We start from the raw sequence: 22362 nt of genomic DNA on the forward strand, positions 1-22362 counted from the left end.
CGTCTCGCGTCGAAAGCGCGATCGATCGACCGGACGCTGGAGCGGAGTCGATGTCGCGTCGGACGACGAAACGATCGAACGCGGTTTCGATGCACCGGACGAGTCGTCGCGGCCGGTAGGATCTCCGACCTTATCCTCTCGTTAGAAACTCTCGTCTCGCGGCGCGCGGCGCGCGGCGTCTCGAAGAGCGAGTCGGGAAAAGCGATGCTTTCCCGCGAGAGAACTCGAACAGCGAGACAGGCGTGGGCCGCGTTGTCGGAAGCGGACGACGAATAACAAGCGTCGTCGTCCCTTCCCTGGGACGCGCGCGATATCGCGAAATTCCAAGCGACGACGCGACGTTTCGTTCGCTTTTTCCAGCGCAGCCTGCCGCGCGTCGCGAGAGTACCGGAGCGGAAAACAAGAAAACCTTTGTCTTTGATAATCGTCGCGACGATCGCCGCTCCTTCTTCCGTCTCGCGGAAGACGCTTCGATTTCCGACGTCCGGTGCCGTTGCGAACAGTCGTCGACCGTTTCGATTCGATCGCCGACCATGGAGCGGCTTCTTCGTTTTTCCGACGCGTCTCGATCCGTCGCGTTACATTTTCGAACGTCTGCGAAGCGTTCGGCGTAAAATGCGTTTAAACGACGTTAACGAGCGGAAAAGACGATCTTACGAAAAGTCGCGGGTCGCGCGCGACAGCTTCGAAACGGGTCCGGATCGCTTCGATTCGGCAACGAATCGAGCATGTTACGAATCGTTCGAACGAACGAACGAACGTCGAATAAAACGGAGCTCCGTTTCTTCTTTCTTTTCACACATCCGGTGCGTTCGAACTCCTACGCGCGTAAAATCGTGCTCCTCGAGAAGTCGCGGGAACGCGCGTTCGAACTCGATTCCACCAGGCTTTCCAGTTTTCCCATTTCCAGCGATTTTCCTATCGCCTTTCGCGAATCGAGCGGCGTGGGAACGTTCGCGAAGTCGCAGAACCGATCTCCTTCCGCCGCCCGTAGACGCGGAAGCGCGTCCATCGACGTTGCCTGTTTCTCGTTTCCCGGCGAAGGTGGGATCTAGTTTCGAAGCCGAACTTTTCGACTTTCGAAAAGGCGAATATATATCATTTTAAAATATATAAAAATATAATTTAATAATTTTGGAAATATAATTTTGGAAATATAATTTTGTAAATTCAGCGCCGGGAGGAATCTCGAAGCTTCTTCCCTCTTCCCGGTGCTTTTTCCCAGCGATTCCCTCGGAGCGAGGGCGGACGAGCCAGAAGAATCGAGAAGATCTCGGTCTCCCCGCGACGCGACCGAGCAACTTTCTCGACTTTCGAACCGTTCCGTCGGTCATCGGATCACCGAGTGAAAGTAAACACGGGCAAGACACGGTCCTCGCGGTCCTCGCGATCCTCGCGATCCTAGCGCTCGCTTCGCCGTGGCATTCGATCGGTGCTTCCTTTCCGGTTCGAGTCGGAACCAGAGCCGATCTCGAACCTCGAATTCGATCCGTATCCGCCGATACGCGCGTTTTTCAACGACGATATTTTAGAATCGTTTTGAAACGAGATACGCTCGCGTTCGTCGAAGCGGCTAATTTTCGTCGGCTGCCAACGTTTAGACGGAGGGTGCTCCAAATCGCGTTCGTTTCCAATCGTTGTTTTACCACGGTCCCAAGAAAAATACAATGTTCTTTCGATGAATTCGTGTTCGTAGATGTGTATTTCATAAACTCGTACAATATGGTAGTTGTCGTAAACGCGTCAGAATCAACGATTTATTCGTTATCCATCGCAACGTCGAGCGTGTAAATTCTAGATGGAAGAACGACGGCGACGGTCGGTGGACGCTTTTTCGAAAATCGAGGTTAACGGTGTCTTCGACGCGCGAGGGATTCGCATCGTTTCGACTTTCCGATTTTCCGATCAACGAAAGACAAATTAATCGGTGAAAATGCAATTTCGCGTCGGTGCGCCGAACGAGCGGACTGCTCGAACTTCGAGAGTAACTTAACAAAATTCGACGAGCTGGAACGCAAAGTCGTCCGTACCGTGCGAAATCCAAGTATTTTTTGCGGATCGATCGAAGCGAAAACGCGACGCTCGCCGATCTCGAGGCCGACGCGGTCCAGCTTTCGGCGGTCTCGAATGTTACAGATCGTTCGTTAACGAGTCCGGATTTGCATGGAATTCGGATTCGCGGCTTTCGAGCGATGATCGAGCGATGATCGAGCGATAATCGAGCGATAATCGAGCGCGTAACGAGCGCGCGAACGACGCTAAGGATTAATCGACCGCGTCCGGCGAGGGAACGTTTTACGGTTCCTTTCTTTCCGTGGCATCAACAGCTTTCTCCGGATTTCTCGCGCGGCTGCGCCCTCTCGTGGCAAAAGGAAGGATCGAAAGCTTTATTTGTTCGAATCGAAGCAAACGCCCTTGTCCTTCTCGGAACAATCTTTTTAATAACATTTGCCGAAACGATCGACGATTCGTCGCTCGGCGTATACGACAATGAAATGGAACGGAAAAGATCGCGCGATGTCTCCTAGCAAACGCGTTCGATAGAAATAGAAGTAGAAGTAGAAATTAAAATGGAAATGGAAATAGAAATAGGAATAATCTCTCGCTACACAGTTTCACCTCGATACGCGCACGCTCTACATCGTTTACGGCAAAAGTAATATTTTTGGGCGATTTTTGGTATCGCGACGCGTCGAGCGCGATCTCATCGAGGTCGACGCCGAGGGAACTTTCCACGGTTAGAAGCGCCTTCCAACCTCGACCTCCCGACTCTCGACCTCTCGACCTCTCGACCTCTCGACCTCTCGACCCGTCGCGCGTCGCGCGTCGCGTCGTCTATCGATCGGATAAACAGAGTAACTTTCACCGATATACGCAGGAACTCGGAGTTTGCTCGCGTTGGAATCGATCGTACCAACGGAAAGCCGTTGCCGTCGATCGTGCACGCACCGCGAACCGACGATCGGTTGAACGATCGGTCGAACCCGAGACGCGAAATTCGAAAAACGGTCGCCGCGCTATTTTCGGTCGTTCGGCGAACGATTCGCCGGATTTTATCGACGATGCCGCGATTCGAACGCGGCCGCGGGACGAATCCGTGGAAGAACGCGAGAGCATGGAACAAGAAAAAAAAGCTGCGTCGGTATTCACGAAAACGCAACGAAACAACCTACTACGACCGAACGCTCGCCCATTTCGTCGGGGGAACCCTATCCTCGCTCCGTCTTTGTACAACGATAACGCCTATGCTACCCTAATTGCGCACGGATCGAACGGTCCGCGGTTGTCAAGTCCGAGCGCGCCGCGGCGGCCGAGTTCTCGCGTTCGCGGAGCTCGACCGCGCGCGCGCGCGCGCGGGTCGCTCGGAATTCGATCGAGCTACCCGTTGACCGGGTGCACGAGCCGCGGAACAGCGGCGTTGACCTGTACGGGGGGGAACGACTGGGAAGCCGAGAACGGGTTGGTCCGAATCGGCATGGACCTGAAGTCGTGCGGCGGCTCCATGGTGTCCTCTTTGACGGCGTAGCCCTTCTTCGACTGCGCGACGTTCAACGGCCAGCCGAACGATCCCGCGAACGGAGAGGAGGTCTGCTGTTGAACCGCCCGATGATAGCCGTGGATCGGTTGCTGGATCTGGGCTTGGGCCAGGCCTTGGGCTTGGTAACCGTGAGCCAGCAGGCCCGGGTCCGAGCCGGCCTGGAGGAGGTACCGGGGCCACGACTCGGTCATCTCGCGCAGCCTCTGCTGGTAGTCGTCGAGGGACACGCTGCCTCCGAGCACGACGCCCTCCTTGCTGCCGCCTATGGTGGCCTCCGGGATTCCGGCCGGCAGAATCACCTCGCCCCGAGGGTGCGACGCCGCGTTCCCGTACAGCTCCGCCGTCTTCTGCTGGAGGAGCAGGAGCTGCTGCTTGCTCCGATCGATGGCGGCGGTCAGGTCGATCGGGCTGTTCGCCGTCGACTCCTTGCCGATCGACCTCGACGCGTACAACTTGTTCCGCCTCTCGTCGTAGCCGAGCGCCGTCTCCGGGTCCGCGAACAACGGGCCGGGACCCGACTGCGACAATTCGAAGGAATTCGAATTCGAATTCGAATTCGACGGGCCCGACTGGTACTCGGGCCCCGATACGGCGAACGAGGTCGCCTCGTACCCCGGCTCCTGGCTCGTTTCCTCCGGATCTCCCGGGTACCTGCGCACATTCGTCAATGTCATTGCTCCGTGTTGGAAACCGCGAACGCGAAAGCGCTGTCCGAGCCGCGACCGCGGTCCGGGGAGACGGGGAGAATCGTCGGCGAGCTCGCGATTCTCCGATTCCCCGGTAATTCCGTGTTTCGGGACGCGGGAAAGCGACCGGAGAGCTCGACGGGAGATTTAACGCCTTTCTTTCGATCTCTTTCGATTTCTCTCTCTCTCTCTCTCTCTCTCTCTCTCTCTCTCTCTCTCTGGATCGAGATTTTTCGAGAAATTCGAAGGTCGGTCGCGCGCCGTTCCGAGCCGACTCGGCGGAAGGTACCGGAACGATTTTTCGTTCGTTTCGTCCAGTACCGTTGACTCGCCGAAGTCGAGCGAGTCGAGTTCGTTGGGTCGAGAGAAGTCGATCGAGAATTCGATATTTCGAAAGATTCGCGTTCGCGCGTACTATAAAAATTCCCGCGGACCGCGGGCAGCGGCGTTCTACCGATAAAAGTGAAACGCGTCGTTCGCGGCCAGACGGTTACTGGCATCGCAAAGATAACGACGCCCCGCGTTCGCGACGCCCGCGCAAAATTCTTTCGGTTGCAATTTCACCGATCGCGAACCATATTTTTCTTGGACTCGTTTTTCTTAGGAAAAACGGGTCGAATCGATCGTTGTTTTCCGTACGTTCGAGAAACGTTTTAAACGTCCGTGTAAATTGTCGACTTATCGGTTGCACGATTACGACGTTGCTCGTCGCGAGTACGCGTACCGCGCGCGCACCGAGAGGGTAGAAACCGTGCAATCGTTTTATCTTTTATCTACCGAACTCGTCTCGCGCGCGTTCCGACCGTCTCCGACGATCGCGTTCGCTGCGGCTGCGGCTGCGGCTTACCGCGATCGCGGTCATCGAATCGCTTCGCGCGAACGAACGGTAGAATCGCGAAAACGACGAAAGGCTTCCGGACGAAGAGAATTCCGTTCGAGGGATCGCGAAGGGTGTTCGCGACTCGTCGACGGCGGCGGCATCGATCGCTTACTTTTCACCGACGAAGGAGAAGCTGCCCTTCGCGTGTTCGTAAGGTATGTAACCCTTGCCGAACGAAATCGCGTGACCGACGTCCTTTCCATAGGGTATTCGCACGTGGTTCACGGTCTCGTGACCTTGATCGAAGTCGTCTCCGCCATGAGGGTAGGGCAGATCCGCGTACGTGGGCCGCTTGCGACGATAGTACCCCTGCGGACCGTGATATCGACGGAAATGGGACTCGTGAGAGGATTTTCTGAATCGGGGTGTCACGGATCGCCACTGGGGTGCCGGGCTGCGTCTTATTTGTTGCGGAACCACCACCACCACCTTGTCGCTGAAAACCAAACCCAAAAATCTTAGTCGTTCGCGTTCGCGTTCGCGTTCGCGTTCGCGTTCCCCTCGACGGTTCGCGGGTCGATCGATCGAGCAGCGGTTGGAATTTTAAATCGTATTCGTTTGAAAATTACGCGATCGATGCGACGTTTCTTCGACTCGAATAAAAAGAAAAACGGTGACCAAAAATAAATTAATCGCGCGTATCTTCGAGTTATATTTTTTACGAGCGGGAAGAATAAAAGCCAAAAGATGTTACGAAATCCTCTTCCGATCGCTCGTCTTCGCGTTCGTACAAAAAAACAGGCTAAAGGTTCCTCTCGATCTCTTCGAAGAAAAGGCGAAAGAAAGTTCTCCTTTGGTCGCGTTACTCGTTGTTCGAAACTTTTCTTCGGTTAGGAGGGACTCTTGAGATTCGAACTTGCAACACGGTCCGTCGAGGAGAACGAGACCAACGTTTGTCGCGCGTCTCGCGCGTTATACTTACGCGAGGCTGAGCAGGGGCTCGCTGATCGCCAGCATCAGAATCCAGATAGCCTGTAGACGTTCGTCGAAGCGTTAGTCGTTGACCGGTAAAAATTAAACCACCGGCCGTCGAGCAACGGACATTGGACCGTACGAGTCGAGGTTACGAGTAAAATTCTGCCGGGTCGCTTCTCGTTTTTATCGCTCGACGAAGACGTTAGTTTCCGATCGGTCTTAAATATTTCTACCGATAAGGACATTTTCCGATCGAACGAGATCGATCGTAAAAATGTTCGAAGCGCACAGGAGTCTGCCGAATCGTTGGCATTCGCGTTAACGTTATTATCGATTATCGTTATTATTATTATTATTATTATTATTATTATTGCCATTGTTTCTACCTCCGCCGTATTCGGAGAGTCGCGGATGTCGAGCGAAAATGGCTAGGTCGGCGGCGCGTACGTACCGTAGTCGTCTACAAGGCGGATCCGCGTCGAACTTCGAACGAAACCTCGACGATCGTCGAAACGAAACATCGAAGATACGGCGACGTAAAAAGCCATCGATAAAAATATTCCGTAAACGTCCTCTATCCGGAAAAGCTATCGACCAACTGGAAAACTACCCGGAAAGAAAGCTGGCCGACTAAAAATCTTAGCGAAAGATCCAACTTACGGGCGACCACATGACGGCTGGTCCAGGCAGCGATCGACGAATTCGAGGGATCCGACGCGACGAGGCGATAAATCCTTGTCGGGACCGGGGTTGCAGCGGGTTCGCCGTTGCAGCGGGCTCCGCGTACTCGAACCAGCGCGGTTAGATTGCGAGCGTCCGGCGCGGGTCGCTTCGCTTTTATACAAGATAAAAAGAACATAATCGAGGTTCCGACGGACGGACGGACGAACGACCGCCTCCCACTCGTCCCGAAGGGGGGGGGGGGGTGGCTGGCCTGGAAAGAGATCGCGTTCCCCTGGAACCTCCGGTCCCGATGGAAACCGACGACGGGTGTGGGTACACCGTTTATCGCGCCGCGAGACCGGTGGCGTGCGAACGCGAAACGAAACCAAACCGAACGAAACGAAACGAAACGAAACGAATCGGACGACCGAGCGCGCCGCCTCGTCTCGTCTCGCCGAGGCACGATTTTTGTTTCGGGGGAAATCGACGCTTTCTTCGGGCGCTACCACGTGTACGTACGGTCGCAACGGCGCGGCGGCACGCGGCACGCGGCACGCGACGCGCGGCGTTCGCCGAGGCTGCGGCCGCCAGCGCCAGGACCTCGTTTTGATCCTTCCTCGACCGCGACCAGCGACTCCTCGGGCCCGTGCTTTCCAAAACGCGACCAACAAGAACGGGACCGACGTTCCACATTTCGTCGAGAGACCGTTCGCCCGGATACCTTGGCGTAAAAGCGGATCCGCGTTCGATTCGAACCCCGAGCCTCGCGAGAAACCGCGATCTCGAAATCGTTCCTACACCGAAGGGGGCATTTTTCTTCGCGCGATTTTCCATTTTGAAACTAAGAAGCGCGAATCGACACGGCGTGGCCGGTCGACGAAGCGTGCCGCGTTTACGCGCTGCGAATTATTCCATTTGCAGGGATTCGGACCGTCGCGAGACGAGTCGCGTCGTCGGAGCAAGGGGATCCTGCGATTCGTCGTTTTTCAACGGTGGAGAAATTTCATCGGAGAAATTCCGCCATCGTCGCTGCGAATAACGTATCGAGATATCGCATCGAAGCGGTATCGCGTCGAGGTAAGCGGACGGTGGTGCGACCGTCGCGTTCCAAACAAGTGGTAGAAAATAAAATGTCGGCGGCGGCGGCGGCGGCGGTTCGTCCTATTCGCGTCAACGAAGACGCCGATTCGAAGACGATCCCGCGATCGGGGCGCGATCGGGGCGCGACCGTTGGTCGATTCCCGGACAAACGGTGCACGGTGTATCGCTCGTATCGCATCGGACTTTCTCGTCGCGCGAAAAATCGCGATCCGCCAGGGAAACAACGGAGAATAGCGCCGTCGGGGCGACGAGAGTCCCGCGACCGGGCGATCGCCGATCGAAGATTCGCGCGCGCGCTACTTATCCGCGACGACGAACGCGTTGGGACGGCGCGGCGCGGCGCGGCTGCTCGCGATTGCATCGTTCGTTCTCCCGAGCGATTCTCCACGATGCCTGCAACTTTCGTTGGCGTTTAATTGTCTGTCCGGCGGATTTCGTTTTTCTTTTTGCTCGCCTCGCCGTTTGAATTTGCCTCGACTAATTGCGTTTACTTTCGCCGTAAATCGCCTACGCCCGTTCCGTAATTCTCCGAAACTATTCCACGCTGTTGCACGCTATCGTACGCGGCGATTAAATTTCGATCGCGAACGAACCGATAGTCGGTGCGACGTCCCATCGTTGGCCATCTCGCGCTTCGCCGCTTTATCTTCGAATCGAGAGAAATCGACCGATTAGCATTTTATCGCGACGATCTATCGGACCGCGGAGCGTTTACGCGTTTAACGCGTTCGATCTGGTAACAGCGTAAAAGAAACGGCCGTCGAGAAACTCGTTATACGAGCTTCGCGAGGCGTCGAACGAAAACGGTCGAGAGCGACGCGGATCGCTCGCGACGGTGTTCCAGCTGTTCTCACCGATATCGAGATGCTCGTCGGACGCGCGCGCGTCGTAACGGAATAGGAAACGGGGCTTGTTCTAAATATATCGTAAAAGAGATCGCATCCGAGGCGCGAGGATCGAAACCTAAGAAAAGAAAGTCCCGTGTCCCGACCATCCCGACCGTCCCGAGGTATCGGCACCGAAATTCGATCCGGTAGCGCGCCGCGGATGAAATATCATCGTCCGGGCTAGTCGCGGGAAGAGAAGATCGTTTCAGCGAACGCATATTCCATCCGCATATATTCCATCTCTCGACGATCCCGCTTCGCGATCCCGTCGTTCGCGGTCCGGTCCGCGAAATTCTCGATCGTTTTCGATTTCGCGCCAGCAACGCCGCGCCGATGCTCTCGCGTTCTCTCGCGCGTTCTCTTAAATACGCGAACTTCGCCGCCAGCCGCCAGCCGCCAACCGCCCGCGCTTCGACCGAGTCCAAGGCCGTGCTATCGTCGCGACGAGAACCGACCGGAGGCGACGGTGAAAGCGATCGCTGCGAAAGCATCGACGCGCCCTTATTTTTGTCCGGACCCGCGCCGATCCGCGCAAGGACGGGAAACGAGGCGGCGCGGCTCGATCGATGGACGAGCGACGAATTCCTTCTCGACGAAGAACGACGAAAGCGTGGAGCGATCGAGCGAATTCGTCCTCGGAGTCCCGAACATCGAATCGAATCGAATCGAATTCGCGATCGCGGTACTCGACTGCCGCTTCGGTCGATTTCGAAACGCGTCTCCAAACGGACCGTTTCGAAGGACGTTCCACGAAGTTCGACGGTAGCGCGACTTTGGCTGGCCGCCATTTCGGGGAGCCGCGCGCGTCTTTGGAACGATCTATTTTCTCGAACAATTCGAAGCACGGCCGATATTCCGTTTTCGATGCTGCGGTTTCTCGAATCGAAGTTCGGCGAAGAGGCGATCCGTTTTCTAAAACGTTCCAGACGACCGATCGAACGAGCGATCGAACACGCGCGCGTAAACGTTGGACGCTTCGTCGGGGCTTTCCTCTTTCCCGCGGCGATCGATGGAGCCGTTTCGCGCGACGCGGCGTTCGATACCGACCGAACATCGAATTCGATGGAAACGCGAACGCATCGTCGAATACCTTTTAAATTGGGAAAACGTCTTCGACCGGACGTCGTTTTTGAGAACGACGCTCTTCGTCGGGCCGTTCCTTTTTCAGAATTTCCAGTGGAGGGTTCTCGTTCGTGTTTCAACATCGATTCGAAGATAAAGCGTACGAATCGAACCGCTGCTGAGAAAATGTTCGAATTCGAAAGAAGTTCGTCGAGAACGGCAACTGTCCGCGACAGCGTCCTCTGTACCGTTACCGATCGACGCGCCGAGGCGCCAACCGCCGAGCGCCGAGCTCCGCGGGTAACTCGTTTCTCGAACCTCGAACATCGAACCGCGACGCGAACGGCTCCTCCCGAACCGTTTCTCGTCGCCCGTTTCACGGTGCGGCGGACGGATGCCATCGATCGACGATTCGAATTCCACGTCGCATCGTCGATCTCAAATCCGAAATCTAAAATATCGCTCGGGTCTCCGAGAAAAGTATTCGCGCGCGGTTACCGAGCGTAACGTACGAGCACTCGTGTTTCGCGTTCCACGCGTAAGCGTCGAACGTCGCGAGCGGTCGTCGCTTTCCGCTCAAATTTCTACGATACGTACGAATGGAACGCGCGAATCGATGGAAACGCGTCGGAGAACGTAGGAATGTAACCGTAAAGAAAAGAAATAAAAAATTTGCGAATTTCGTAAAATTGTAAAATTGTGAAATTGTGAAATTGCAAAATTGTAGTTAGGGACACGAGACGGTGCTCGAACGGTCTCGAAGGTATCGAAATATATTTCGCGGTATCGTTTCCGTTCGTGTTCGCGATCTCTGGCGATCTATCGCGCGCGAAACTTCCAAGATCCCGCGGGATACGTGCGCGCACCCGACAACTTCTCATTTTCGGATGCAAAGTTTGATTCGAGAAGAGGGAAAGAGAGAGAGAGAGAGAGAGAGAGAGAGAGAGAGAGAGAGCCGCGCGCGATTTCGAACGTTTCGCGGAGAAATCGGACCGACGCGACGGAGCGTCGTTGAACGGCGATCTCGAACGCGATAATTCCGGCAGACTTCTGTAATCCGTAAAACGGTCTGAATTTTAGGAGACCGAAGTTTGGATGACCCGGGTTATATTTTTCGCGCTGTTTTCCAAGCGAAAACTCGTCGCGCCGTTGCGTCGTCCAACGATCGCCGCGCGGCGGACGAAAAACTCACCGTTCGACAGCGATAACGACGATAACGTATAAAATAAATCCTTTCTACTTTCTACGGCGGCATCGGTGGCGCTCGAAGCCTTAGAAATCGCGATACGAGCGAAAAAGTAGCGGAGACTGGGCGTCGAACCCCGAGGTGGTGCCCTCGGAAGTTTCACGACGGACTTCCGGGGATCGAAACGGTACCTACGGTATATAATTTTCTACTCGTTACAGCCTCGCCCGTTTTGCGCTTTTTGTTCCAGCCGGCAGTTTTCTCCGGGCGCGGCTCGGCGCGACGCGGCGCGACGCGGCGCAACGCGGATCGATTATCGTCGATCCAAACGATTCAGCGATCGGCGTGAGAATCGGGGAGCGCGTATTTCGAAGGGGTTTCAAGGTCGCCGGATATCCCGCTCCGGTCGAAACCGAACGTCGCGTATAGACCGTCGGAATCGACTTTCCCGCGTGGTCCGCTTCGCCAACGAGCTTTTCGCTTTCAAAAGTTCGAACGCGACGACGAAAGAACGCGACGACGCTGTCGCGCCAAGACGATAGGTATCGTATGCAGCATGGACGTCCGATAAGACTGAAAAACGCTTTTAGAACTCGAAGCAAGCATCGCGCGTGTACCTACGACGGTTCCCTGCTTTCTTCTCTTCGGAAAACGTTGTCCAGCCGTTCTCCTCTCTGCCCGGCCGCGTAGACGGCCGCGCGAGTAAAACAAAATGTACGTCCATCGATTATATTTTGTAAATATCGAGTTGTTCGTTGTTGCCAGGGTCGGGTCTAATTTCGTCTCCGTTCGAACGTTTCCTTCCGTCTTCGAAATGTTCCACGCGACGCGAACGCGGAGATGGACCGCGCAGGTAGCTTCGGGCGGAGCTTCGCGCTTCGGAAACGATTTTTCCCGGGGTGACCGGGACGATGTACCTCGTCGAACGCGGAATCGAACCGGCCGGTCGAAAGCCTCGAACGGAATTCCTTCGGTAGAGAGTTCACTGTCACGGTCCCGCGATTCACGATCGCCGAGGAAAAGGATCGCGCGCTGCTCGTTTTTGTTTTCGCTCGGCCTCCCGTTGGAACGCGCCGAGAATTCGGTCTCGGTCGACGCGCTTCGCGAGGCGAGCGCGGACGGTTCTCCCTTTCTCCTATCGTTTTGCCATCGTCTGGAAAAGGCGAAGGTAAAGGCAAAAGTAACAGGAGGGAAGATCGTGGACGGGGATCGGTTTACCCGACCGCCGCACCGATTTCTACGTTCTCCACGCGAGGCGTCGTCCCTCTCGCGCTCGCGCTCGCGCTCGCGATCGGAATCGGAATCGGGATCGATTACGCGGAACCGTCCAGATGAAACTACGGTTCCCGGATGGCGCCCATTTTTTCCAGGTCTCGCGGTTCTTCTTCCATCGTCGCCAGCGGCTACCGATCCTTCTTTCCATCGCCTCTCCGACACGGGTGTCGTCGGAGCCGCGCGGCGCGTCCAAACACGCGGCTGGATCGAACGCGAAATAAAAATAATTTCGACGATCGAGCTACCGACGCTTTCGTCGATGATTCCAATTTTGTATAGACGATTTCGTGAAATCTAGAACAATGGAAATAGATTCGATGTTAGAAATTGCGACGAGAAACGAATGAAACGAATGAAAGTAACCGTCGCAGATTCGACATCGAACGCGACGAACGCGCTTACCGCTTGCCACTCGTCGCTCGTAAATTGCCACTCGCCTCTCGGCACGCGTCGAAATCGGCGTTGGTCGCGCTCCCCACTCGACTCCGTCGCGAAACGGTCGTCCGCTCGGTAGTCGGATATCCTGCTATTTTCTACGAAAAGAATACAATTTTCTACTCGCGTAAAACGCAAACTGTGCGAAACGATGCGACAAATTCGTTCGAGACACCGTTTCGTTCGAACCGGGCAACGATCGTTCGTCGTCGATAACGATGCTACGAGTTTCGAGGCCGATATCTCGTCCGCATACTTTCGAGTTCGAATCTCCTTGGGAAGAAAACGAGGATGGAACCGACCCGAAAATACGAATTTTGCGGCGGCGATCGAGAGTCGACGAGAAATCGACGTCCGGTCGAACGGCGAGCATCGTGTGCCGGTGGTTGGACGCGAATCGGCGCGGTGCCCACGCGCGCGTTGCAACTTATACGAGACCGAATCGTTGGATCGGGAAGGGAGACGGTCGAAAAATATTCAGCGAACTTTCCTCGGCGATCGAAACTTTCATAAACCGAGCGCGTTCGTCTTATTCGACCGGGCACGGAACGCGGCGCTACGATTCCTTTCGTTATGGAAATCGTCGCGAAAAGAATCGCGATCAACTTAATCGGAGATTCTTCGTTCGGATATGCTTGGAACGCGATAAGAACGTTCCTCTCCGATCCCGACTCGTTTCGGCGTCGGTATCGGTGCCGGTCTCGGTCTCGGTCTCGGTCTCGGTCTCGGTCTCGGTCTCGGTCTCGGTCTCGGTCTCGGTCTCGGTCTCGGTCTCGGTCTCGGTCTCGGTCTCGGCTTCGATCCCGCGACACGGCTATCTCTCGCGCATCGACGAGTGAAAACGCGCGCGCCTGTAACGAGTGGAAATTACTCGAAACAGCAATTATAATATTACAGGAAGCGGGTCGACGACCCGCCGCGTCGCTCTTGGTCGACGATCCTGTTCCGCTCGCTGGCCAACGCGTTTTCCGTCTCATCGAACTCGAACCGTCTGGCGGACGTCTGGCGGGCGTCCGCCGAGCTGCTTCGAACACCGCCGAGCAACCGGAGGTGCGAAACGACGAACGGGAACACGACGAACGTCGCGATCGCGCGGATCGCGTCGACCGATACCTATCCGACGGTTGCGAACGATGACGAACCGTTGTTCGAAAGCGATCGGAACCGCGAAGGACGACGCGTCCGTCGCAACGGTCGAACATCGGATCGTTCGATCGAAATCGTCTAGGACGGTTTCGTTTCAAGAACCTACGTCCGCGGCTGCGCCAAACCAAAACTCTCTTCGCGACCGGTCGAATCGAGGAGATCGATTCGGAACAAAGTCGAGAGCCAGACTATCGCCCGGATACTCTCGAAAGCTACAAATTATGCAAATATTTGTGGAAGAAAGGACGCGCGTTCGAATTTCCGATCGCGCTCGTTAAATATCGAACGAAATAAATTTCTAACGACTCGATTCCACGATGGAATCGTTCTCCATGGTGGAGCGCGGGTCGTTATCGGCTTCGAATCGCGTTTCGATCGAGAAGCGAAGCGTTCTCGGATATCGGAGATCGATCACGGTCCGAATCAGGATCGATCCTGGAGACAGAAATCGCGCGGTGCGCCTCGCGCGTAGAAAACCGAACGGACCGAATCCCTGGACGATCGCTGTCCGCTTCTCGAACTACCGGTCGAGAGACGAACTTCCCGATTAACCCGATCTTCCTCGGTTATTCTCTGTTGCAAGTTCTACGCGGAAATCTACGCGTTCGAGGGAACGAACGATGGGCCAAGTAACGTCGGTCGCGCGTCTGCGAAAACCTCGATCGCTCGAGGATCAAGAAGGAGGGTTGTCGGAATGCCGGAAGAACGCGGAAAAGCTGCCGGCGTAACCGTTGCCGTTGCCGTTGCCGTTCCCGTTCCCGTTGCCGTTGTCGCGAGTCGCGACAAGGAATCGCGTGCTCCTCCGCAACCAAGTAGCAAATAGTTGTTCGCGCGACGCGACGCGACGGGAAAAAGCTCGGACGCGTCGCAGTCGGGTCGACATCGATCCCTGCGAGACTCGATTCCCGGAGCACGCGGGACAACGCGAGTCGCGCGACGCGAGACGCGAGACGCGAATGAAACGAGAGATCGCGGAGCACCCACCTCGTGTTACGAGACTGATCTTGATCTTGGCCGTTCACCCGGCCAAATCAGCTTTCGTTAAAAAGACTACCGCGGCTCGCCGCGGAATTAGCCAAGGAGCAAGAGCGAGAGTCGGAGTAAAACGAGGAGACGAAGAAACGAACGACGCGCGTCGATCGAGGTGAAGGGTAGCCCCGGCCCCTTCCGCTTCGATCGTGGAGGGGCGCGGCCGCGTCGGTCCTCCGCGGTTTTTGCCACGTCTTCCCCATTAGCCGGATCCTTTCACGTGGCACCGCGGCCGATGGGTGCGAAAGAGATTCCCTTTCATTCTTATCCGACTCGAATCGCGTACATGTATAAAAGCGGCGAGCGCGTGCACACCGGCCAGCAGATCAAAACCGCGGCTTAAACCGCCAACTGTATCGCGAGGAGGAACCGGTAGCCGCCTCCTCTCGACGCGGGTGCATTCGTTCAGCCGTTCGTTCGCGTCGGATTCGCATCGATTCAGCAACATGACCAATCTCGCGGTAAGTCGACCCCGGCTAATTCCTCGGTCCGTCGATATTTATACGCATCGCGATTTTCTTGGAAGCAGCCTCTCCGAGCTCTGGGACAGCCAGCGGACGAAACTTCTAATCGCCCACGGAATCGTATTTTCTGCTCTTGCGTTCTCGAGAGACGGAGAGAGAGAGAGAGAGAGGAGGGGGGGGGGGAGAGAGAGAGCAACCCTGGTCGATGACTCTCCGAGTTAAAATTTGCGGACGCGCGCGTTCGCACATTTTTGTCCGCTTCCCTCTGTTGACGAATCGGTGGGAGAACAACTTTCGTATATCACGACAAATCTTCGAAACAAAGGGAACGAGCAGTTTCGTTAGCGAACGATGAAAATTTCGAGGAAACGTCGCATCGAGCTCGACGGCCGTTTTCGCGATCGTTCGAGCTCGCGCGAACCGAAACTCGATGCGTACAATTTCGACCGTCTCCGAAACGAACGAAAATTCCGTCCCGATCGACTAATCGATTCTTTCCGTTCGCAGACCGTTCTCGCGGCAGCCTCGCTGCTCGCAGTGGCCAGTGCCGGCGGGGGACACGGTGGACAGTAAGTGATCCTTTCGTTGTTTCTTTTGCAACCTGGAAGAAAGATGCCGGAGACGCGGCCCGGCGCGACGAATCGGTTGCTACCACGCGGCACGATGTTCGCGATAGCTCGTCCAACGGACGGAATAGAATAGAATGGAATGATATAAAATAGAAGGCAACGAGCCGCGCGCGCGCGCGATCGGTGCCGTTCGAACGTTTACTTTCTCCGCAGCAACTCGTCGGCCACCGGTGCTCCATCATTTTTTGTCGAAAGCAACGACAAACGAGACCGTCGATCGCCCGTGCTCGCCGCTCGTCGATTTTTCCTCGTTCGACGACCTCGCGCGCGCCGCCTTTCCGACCGTTTCCGAACGTTTCCACGCTGCTCGACGGCTACCGCGACCAACCGTCGGGAGCGAATGGACCGTTCCGTTCCGAGCACGGCCAAACTAATTCGTCGATTGTGTTCTCCAGCGACCACGTGGTGATCCACGTGCCATACAAGATCAAGACGGTCCACCATACGCACACGATCACCAAGCACATTCACCACGGCGGCGGCGGCGGTGACAAATACGAGGTCCTCGGATACACCGTCGGTCACCCGATCGATATCGGCGGTCACGGTGGTTTGGGAGGCGGTGGTCACGACTTCGGAGGCGGCGGTCACGACTTTGGAGGCGGTGGCGGCGACATCGGCGGGGGCCACATCGAGTACAGCAGCGGTGGCGGCGGTGGCGGCGGCGGCGGCGGAGGCGGAGGCGGCCACGTCGAATACAGCAGCGGAGGAGGCGACATCGGTGGAGGACACGAACTGAGCGGTGGATTCGGGGGTGGCAGCTACGGAGGCGGTTTCGGAGGCGGTCACGAAGACTGGGGAGGCCACTAGCCACTCTAGCCCGACGTTTCGCACAATTAGAATAGAATTCGTCCAACGCAGATCCTCGAAAGGGTTCGGTTCGTCGGTACGATCGAAAATCGCGATCCACGAATTAGAATATCATTTAGCCGTTGTCGCAAAATTCGCATCGTCCTTCGTTCCGTTAGGTGCACCAGCGACGACAGCGTTCTCTTCTCCATCGGGCAACGTCGAACGCGACTTTCCTTTCTCGTCCGGAACATCGCCGAATCGATCGTTCGTCGTTGTTCGCGTCTCGAAGGAATCGTTCGTGCTTTAGCGTGGAGCAACTTGCTCGATCTCGAGACTCGAAGCGCGACGAACGTAGCTTCGTAGCTTCGACGTTTCTGCGATCGCGCGCACCTGACGAGGAATCGCGGAAGACGCGGTCGCTGGAAATCGTGGGCCAGGTTTCTCCGTGGGGTAGCCTTCGTTTCGTCGGAAACGGTTCGGACCGAGCAACGAAGAAACCTTGTTCGCGGATAAACGATGAAAGCGTATTGGCGAGTTGGCGCGAGGACGAGAATAATTCGGGGTCGCGTTTTACGCTCGTTTTTCGAGAAATCAAAAACGTGGAACGGTCGAGTTTCGAGAAACCGACTCTGCTCGACCCCCTCCCCCCTCGCGCGAGCGCGACAATCGTTGCTTCGTTTCAGAGAAATTCCACCCGTTGAAAGGATAGACGCTTTCTCGCAACGACCGGTGTTTCCTGGAGAGTGCCGCGAGCCACGCCTTAGAATTTAGAACTTAAAACGCGTAATCGTCCACACCTCCCTCCTTTCTCTCTCTCTCTCTCTCTCTCTCTCTCTCTCTCTCTCTCTCTCTCACTCACTCTTTCTCCTACCTCTCGTCCTAGTCTCTCTCGTCGATCCGTCGACGCGTCTCTCGCACTCGCATGTAAATATTGTTACTCCGTTGTTTTGTTTGCCAGTTGTTTCGTTATAAATCACTGTACTCGTTGTTACCTTTGTTGTTTCTGTATCGCGACTCGGCTCGTTTAACCGTACGCCTCGCGTGTCGCGAGAAAGTTGAATAAATTGCGTGTGTACCTGAATCTCGCCCCTTCGATGTCCCAGATAACCGGCCATCCACCTTGCTCTCGCCGGCTAGAATCCGTCTCGATCGAATCGTTCGATCGTCTTCTCGTTTCGAATCGATTCGATCCGATGCGCCACCGATCCATAATTTGTCGAAAAATCCAACGATTCGAAACCATCGTAGATTCGGTGTTCTTCGTTCGTTCGAGCTGCGCGCGTTCGTTCGCGCGTCGCTCGTCGCTTTTATCTTTTGGCTTTTGGCTTTTGGCTTTTCGGTTCTGTACGCGCAGGCGCGCGCGCGCGCGGATAGACGTTCGACCCGTGCTCCGTATAATTTCGATTTTGGTCAAGAAAATCGTATCGCGCGACGATCGTCCCTCGATAATCGCAACGCGAACCGATGCTTTCCGAAATCGTTGCTCGGAAGAACTTTGTCGACCCTCGACACGAACGGTCGATCGAACGTCGGCATAATTTTTTACGACTCTCTTACGAGACGGAGCTGTTCTCGACGCTGACGAAACTTGGTCGACGGTGGCGCGAGGTACACGATCGATAACGTGCGCGGGGTAGCAAAGATATCCGATCCTAACGCACGAATAATATCGTCGTCGAAAAACGGCTCCTAGATCGGAGCATCGAAGATCGGTTGGAATTCTACCGCTTATTTATTAACTTCTACGTACATCGTACATATATACAAAATTGTAGACCGACGTTCGCGAGTCGTCTACCGGTCGCCGAAACGACTCAGGATCGTCCGAATCGTCGATATCTGCGACGTCCGTCCCGCTCGTCTCTGGTATTCTCGTATTCGACGTCGTCGACGATGTATCGTCCGGCGTCGGTTATCCCCGCGGAGTCCTCCTTGAACCGATCGCCGTCGCTCTCGTTCTCGTTCTCGTTCTCTCGATCGTCCTGCTCCTCGTGCCGATCGTCGTGGAACTCGCTCGTCTGACCGACGCGAATATGCCCGGTCTCCGATCGCGAACCTTTCCTGTGTCCCTCCTCGAAATCGTAGACCAGGGTCTCGCCGTTTCGGGGAACGTCGTCCGCTTCCTCGCGCACCTCGTATCCGCCGTGTTCGCGAATCTTCGGATTTTCTTCCAACCGATTATCGTCGACGTGAGACTGCGGCAACGAGGGATCTCCGTGGCGACCGTAACCAAGGCCATGGATCTTTCGGCCATTCGGATCCCGGGGTTCCGACGTAGCCAGCCTTTCCCGTTCGCTTCGATCTTCGCGATCTTCTTCGTCGACGCGATGTTTCGAATCGCGATGGTTACCGTAACTCCAGGAACTCCAGTTTTCGCGACGGTACTCCTTATGGTCGGTCTTGGGCTTCTTCGGCGGTGGTTCGTGAATAAACACAACTTTTGTGTGGAATCGGTGTTCGATCATGTCCGGCACGTGGATCCTCAAGTGGACGCTGAAATCGACGATGATCGGTATGTTGAATCGTCTCGTTTGAAATTTTATCGGGAAGACCTTGAACGATCGTTCGATCTACCGGACGTTTCGTTCGACGCGCGGCCGCTTCGAACGATATTTCGAAACCGATTTTGTCGTCCAAATTCGCGGCTCTCGAAAGCGAAAACGAGATCGTCTCGGTTTCGGTTTCGGTTTCGGTTTCGGTTTCGGTTTCGGTTTCGGTTTCGGTTTCGGTTTCGGAAGCGCTTCGTCGATGCGCTCGTTGGTCGTCCACCGTTGTCGCGGCGTCGCGGTGGAAGCGCGAATCGTCGACGCGTTCTTTTCTTATCGAACGATCGACGAGTATCGAGTTGCAAGTTATCGAAATCGATCGCTCGAAATACTCACTGCTTTTTGCCGGTGATTCCGTGGTGTGCGATTCGGAAGAGCAGAACGAGGAAGAAGCAGCTGAACGTTTCCTGGACAATCGACGCGCGAAACGATGTAAGTATATTCGACGTCGAGTTGTATATCGATATCGCTAAAGCCGGCAAAAAATTTCTGTCGCGCGACGATTCGCGTCCGATGCGCATCGATCGTACATCCGCGTGCGATTCGATGGGAATCTCGTGTCGCGAATCGCCGGGCGAAAGAGGCGAAAACGCAAAACTGTGGAAAGACGAAGGGAATCGTCGAAAGATTGCCAGCGACCGATTCCACCGAAACCGATCGCCCCCACTCTTAAAACTCGTCTCTATAGAATCTTCGATCGTCCGCTTACCTTGTTCATGATCGATCGAACGAAGATATTCCGCGCGCGAGAGGACCGGGCCGACCGACCAGCGACGCGGACAAACCGGTTGACGGGAACAAAGTGTCCGACATCGTCGACGATGCTCCAGTTTTATATCGCGTCTCCGTCGACTCGGAACTGCGGCGGATCGCCGCAGAAACCACGGAACTGCATCGAATCCCGCGGTATTTTACGGCTGGCGAAACGCTTTCGCCTCTTCGACGAGCTCGATGCTCGATTCGACGATCGGCGATGCTCCGGAAACGCGCGTTCGCGCGGTTAGCAAAGTTCGTGGTCGTTCGAAAATTCCGGTCCAACGACGAACCATGCTCGTATTCGACAGGGGTTCGTTCGGCGTCCGACGAGATCGATTCGATTCGACGCGTTCGCCTCGGCTAAAACAACCTACGCGTACGTAGGGGCAAAATCGATCGTTCGACTCGTCGTTGTCCACATTTTGTCTCGTCCGTCGAAGAATCGATCGCGCTCGCGCTCCGAGGAACGAACGAATTCGAGCAAAAGGGAGTGGCGTTTGCGGGAGCGGTTAAACAATGGCAGCGAACGAAATTTACGAAACGTTATTTATCGAGCTTATCCTTAACGGCAAACGGCATAATTATATTCGCTTAACTTATTCGGCAACGCGATGCTGCTCGAGCGGATTCGTACATGGTTCCCTTCGACCGAACGATTCGACGCTCGCACCCGCGCCTATCGAATGCGCGCAACGTTACGCCCACGATTCTATCGTATATCCGCGATCCGGTCGGCGCGCGGCTCTAGACGTCGTACTTGTCCTCGTCCTCCGGCTCCTCCTCTTTCTCGCGACGATCGTGATGCTCGTGGCGCTCGAGGTGCTCGCTAGTGTAACGAGGAACGATCTTGTAGATCGTGTGAGTGTGCTCCACCTTCTTCACTCTGTAGGGCACGTGGATGATCACCTTCTTCCTGCAAGAAATAATACGTATCCGATCGTACCTCTCGTTCTTTCGATTCCGTCCGAATACCGTCGGCGCGCGGTGTACGTACGTTTCCACGACACGATGTTGCGACAGCACGAGGAACATCGCCAGGACGACGCCGAACTGAAAAGAGAATAAACGCGTGACGCACAATTTTCCCGGAGAATCGACGTCCCGGAACAGCGGCCGCGCGCGATGCTTTAGAATTTGGAGCTCGGAACGTGGATACCCGTTCGACGTAGTCGCGATCGAACGCGACGAAACGGGCGTTCGATCCTGAGAATTCGCGAATCGACGAGAACGCGAACGCGAACGGCGCGAAAGCAACGAAAAAGAAATTCTTTCTTCCTCGTAGACGCGCGCGCGCGCGCGCGAACTCGTTCCAGACCGGAGTTTATAAAGGATAATATTTAGCGCAAGGGTGTCGCCAAGGTGTCGTACCAGAAACGTGGCCCTCATCTCGCAGTGTACGATGCCGGTGGTTCTATGCTGGTCGCTGGTTGCTGGATGCCGGCTGCCGGTTGCCGGTTGCTGGTTCGCGAGGGTACGCGACGTTGCCTGCTCCTGCAAATTACACCGGAGAAACGAACGCGTTCTGCGGGTCGTTGGAACGGACCCTACGTTTATATACATGCAGCTGAAATTACCGAGGCGAATCGTTTCTGAAAGAATACCGAGAAACTCCCGCCACCGTACCGTGGCAACGTGGCACCTTGCAACGGAACACGCTGCATCCGAGTTCGTTCGACTATATACCGTACTTTTCACTTTTTACCCATCTCACCGAAACTCCGCGGAGCTCGACGCGATTCGCGCGGGGCGGCGCGGCGGCGCGGCGGCGCGGCGGCGATCGCTCGGCCTCGTCGCGTAGCCCTGAAACGAGATCTTTGGCAGTGAACTTTTTCGATTTCTTTTCATTACGAATCCCGACTTTCTTTCCGTTAATCGCCTTCGCGGTTCGACCATTGGAAATATTTCGTTGCGAAACGATTCGAAGAGTTTCATGGAAGACGCCTCGCCGACGGATTTGCTCCAGGATCGATCCAACGAGCCAACCTCGATGAAAGCGCGAATCGTCGAGGTATCGTTGGCCGAAGAAACGATCGCTCGTCGAGACGAATCGCGAACCGATTACCGAAAGCGGTAGAAGCGACGCGACACGCGTGGAACATTGCGCGCTGCACGCTGCACGCCGCACTCCACGCGCGCAGTTCCCCCAGCTAGAATGCACCGTACCGCGGATCCGTTCGATCGATTCGCGGCACCTACCGTCGCGGGGAGACGCGCGTACGACGGATCATAGATACCGAAGAACGTAGACGGAGGGGATCGAAAGGAAGAGCGACGCAACGAAAAATGATTAAAGATAATTCGACAAAGTTTCGACCTCGAAAATTCTGAAATCCTTTTACTCGTCTTCCAATCGTCTCGAGCACGCGCGAACG

At 55.6% G+C, this 22362-nt stretch overlaps 4 protein-coding genes across 4 annotated transcripts; 1 reads left to right on the forward strand and 3 right to left on the reverse strand.

Annotated features, from left to right (window-relative positions):
* Window positions 1-1683: 1683 nt before the first annotated feature.
* Window positions 1684-6839, reverse strand: LOC117221515 (uncharacterized). Its single transcript, XM_033472545.2, has 4 exons — window positions 6680-6839; window positions 6027-6076; window positions 5217-5540; window positions 1684-4189 (listed from the first exon to the last, which is right to left on the reverse strand). The coding sequence occupies exons 1-4, from the start codon at window positions 6689-6691 to the stop codon at window positions 3379-3381; spliced, it is 1197 nt and encodes a 398-aa protein (XP_033328436.2). The 5' UTR covers window positions 6692-6839; the 3' UTR covers window positions 1684-3378.
* An 8163-nt stretch (window positions 6840-15002) lies between these two features.
* LOC117221492 (uncharacterized) lies at window positions 15003-17769 on the forward strand. Its single transcript, XM_033472508.2, has 3 exons — window positions 15003-15264; window positions 15775-15836; window positions 16292-17769. The coding sequence occupies exons 1-3, from the start codon at window positions 15250-15252 to the stop codon at window positions 16704-16706; spliced, it is 492 nt and encodes a 163-aa protein (XP_033328399.2). The 5' UTR covers window positions 15003-15249; the 3' UTR covers window positions 16707-17769.
* A 632-nt stretch (window positions 17770-18401) lies between these two features.
* Window positions 18402-20031, reverse strand: LOC117221479 (uncharacterized). The gene is made up of 2 exons (XM_076523658.1): window positions 19571-20031; window positions 18402-19181 (listed from the first exon to the last, which is right to left on the reverse strand). Exons 1-2 carry the CDS (start codon window positions 19753-19755, stop codon window positions 18503-18505), a joined length of 864 nt encoding a protein of 287 aa, XP_076379773.1. The 5' UTR covers window positions 19756-20031; the 3' UTR covers window positions 18402-18502.
* Window positions 20032-20519: 488 nt separating this feature from the next.
* LOC117221508 (uncharacterized) lies at window positions 20520-21646 on the reverse strand. Its single transcript, XM_033472535.2, has 3 exons — window positions 21359-21646; window positions 20985-21040; window positions 20520-20903 (listed from the first exon to the last, which is right to left on the reverse strand). Exons 1-3 carry the CDS (start codon window positions 21548-21550, stop codon window positions 20735-20737), a joined length of 417 nt encoding a protein of 138 aa, XP_033328426.2. The 5' UTR covers window positions 21551-21646; the 3' UTR covers window positions 20520-20734.
* Between the last annotated feature and the right edge of the window lie 716 nt (window positions 21647-22362).

The sequence above is a fragment of the Megalopta genalis genome, chromosome 1, assembly GCF_051020955.1.
Source record: "Megalopta genalis isolate 19385.01 chromosome 1, iyMegGena1_principal, whole genome shotgun sequence".
NCBI lineage: Eukaryota > Metazoa > Arthropoda > Insecta > Hymenoptera > Halictidae > Megalopta > Megalopta genalis.

What these genes read in the sequence shown, in the direction of transcription:
- LOC117221479 (XM_076523658.1), bottom strand. Translation starts at nt 19,755, where the DNA reads ATGCGCATCGGACGCGAATCGTCGCGCGACAGAAATTTTTTGCCGGCT. An exon ending in GGAATCACCGGCAAAAAGCA is followed by an intron (nt 19,182 to 19,570) that starts GTGAGTATTTCG and finishes CGTCGATTTCAG; the next exon opens with CGTCCACTTGAGGATCCACG.
- LOC117221515 (XM_033472545.2), bottom strand. An exon ending in GAGCCCCTGCTCAGCCTCGC is followed by an intron (nt 5,541 to 6,026) that starts GTAAGTATAACG and finishes TTTGGTTTTCAG; the next exon opens with CGACAAGGTGGTGGTGGTGG. An exon ending in TTCTCCTTCGTCGGTGAAAA is followed by an intron (nt 4,190 to 5,216) that starts GTAAGCGATCGA and finishes GAATGTGCGCAG; the next exon opens with GTACCCGGGAGATCCGGAGG.
- LOC117221492 (XM_033472508.2), top strand. An exon ending in GGCGGGGGACACGGTGGACA is followed by an intron (nt 15,837 to 16,291) that starts GTAAGTGATCCT and finishes TGTGTTCTCCAG; the next exon opens with CGACCACGTGGTGATCCACG.
- LOC117221508 (XM_033472535.2), bottom strand. Translation starts at nt 21,550, where the DNA reads ATGTATATAAACGTAGGGTCCGTTCCAACGACCCGCAGAACGCGTTCG. An exon ending in AGATGAGGGCCACGTTTCTG is followed by an intron (nt 21,041 to 21,358) that starts GTACGACACCTT and finishes TTCTCTTTTCAG; the next exon opens with TTCGGCGTCGTCCTGGCGAT. An exon ending in CAACATCGTGTCGTGGAAAC is followed by an intron (nt 20,904 to 20,984) that starts GTACGTACACCG and finishes TATTTCTTGCAG; the next exon opens with GAAGAAGGTGATCATCCACG.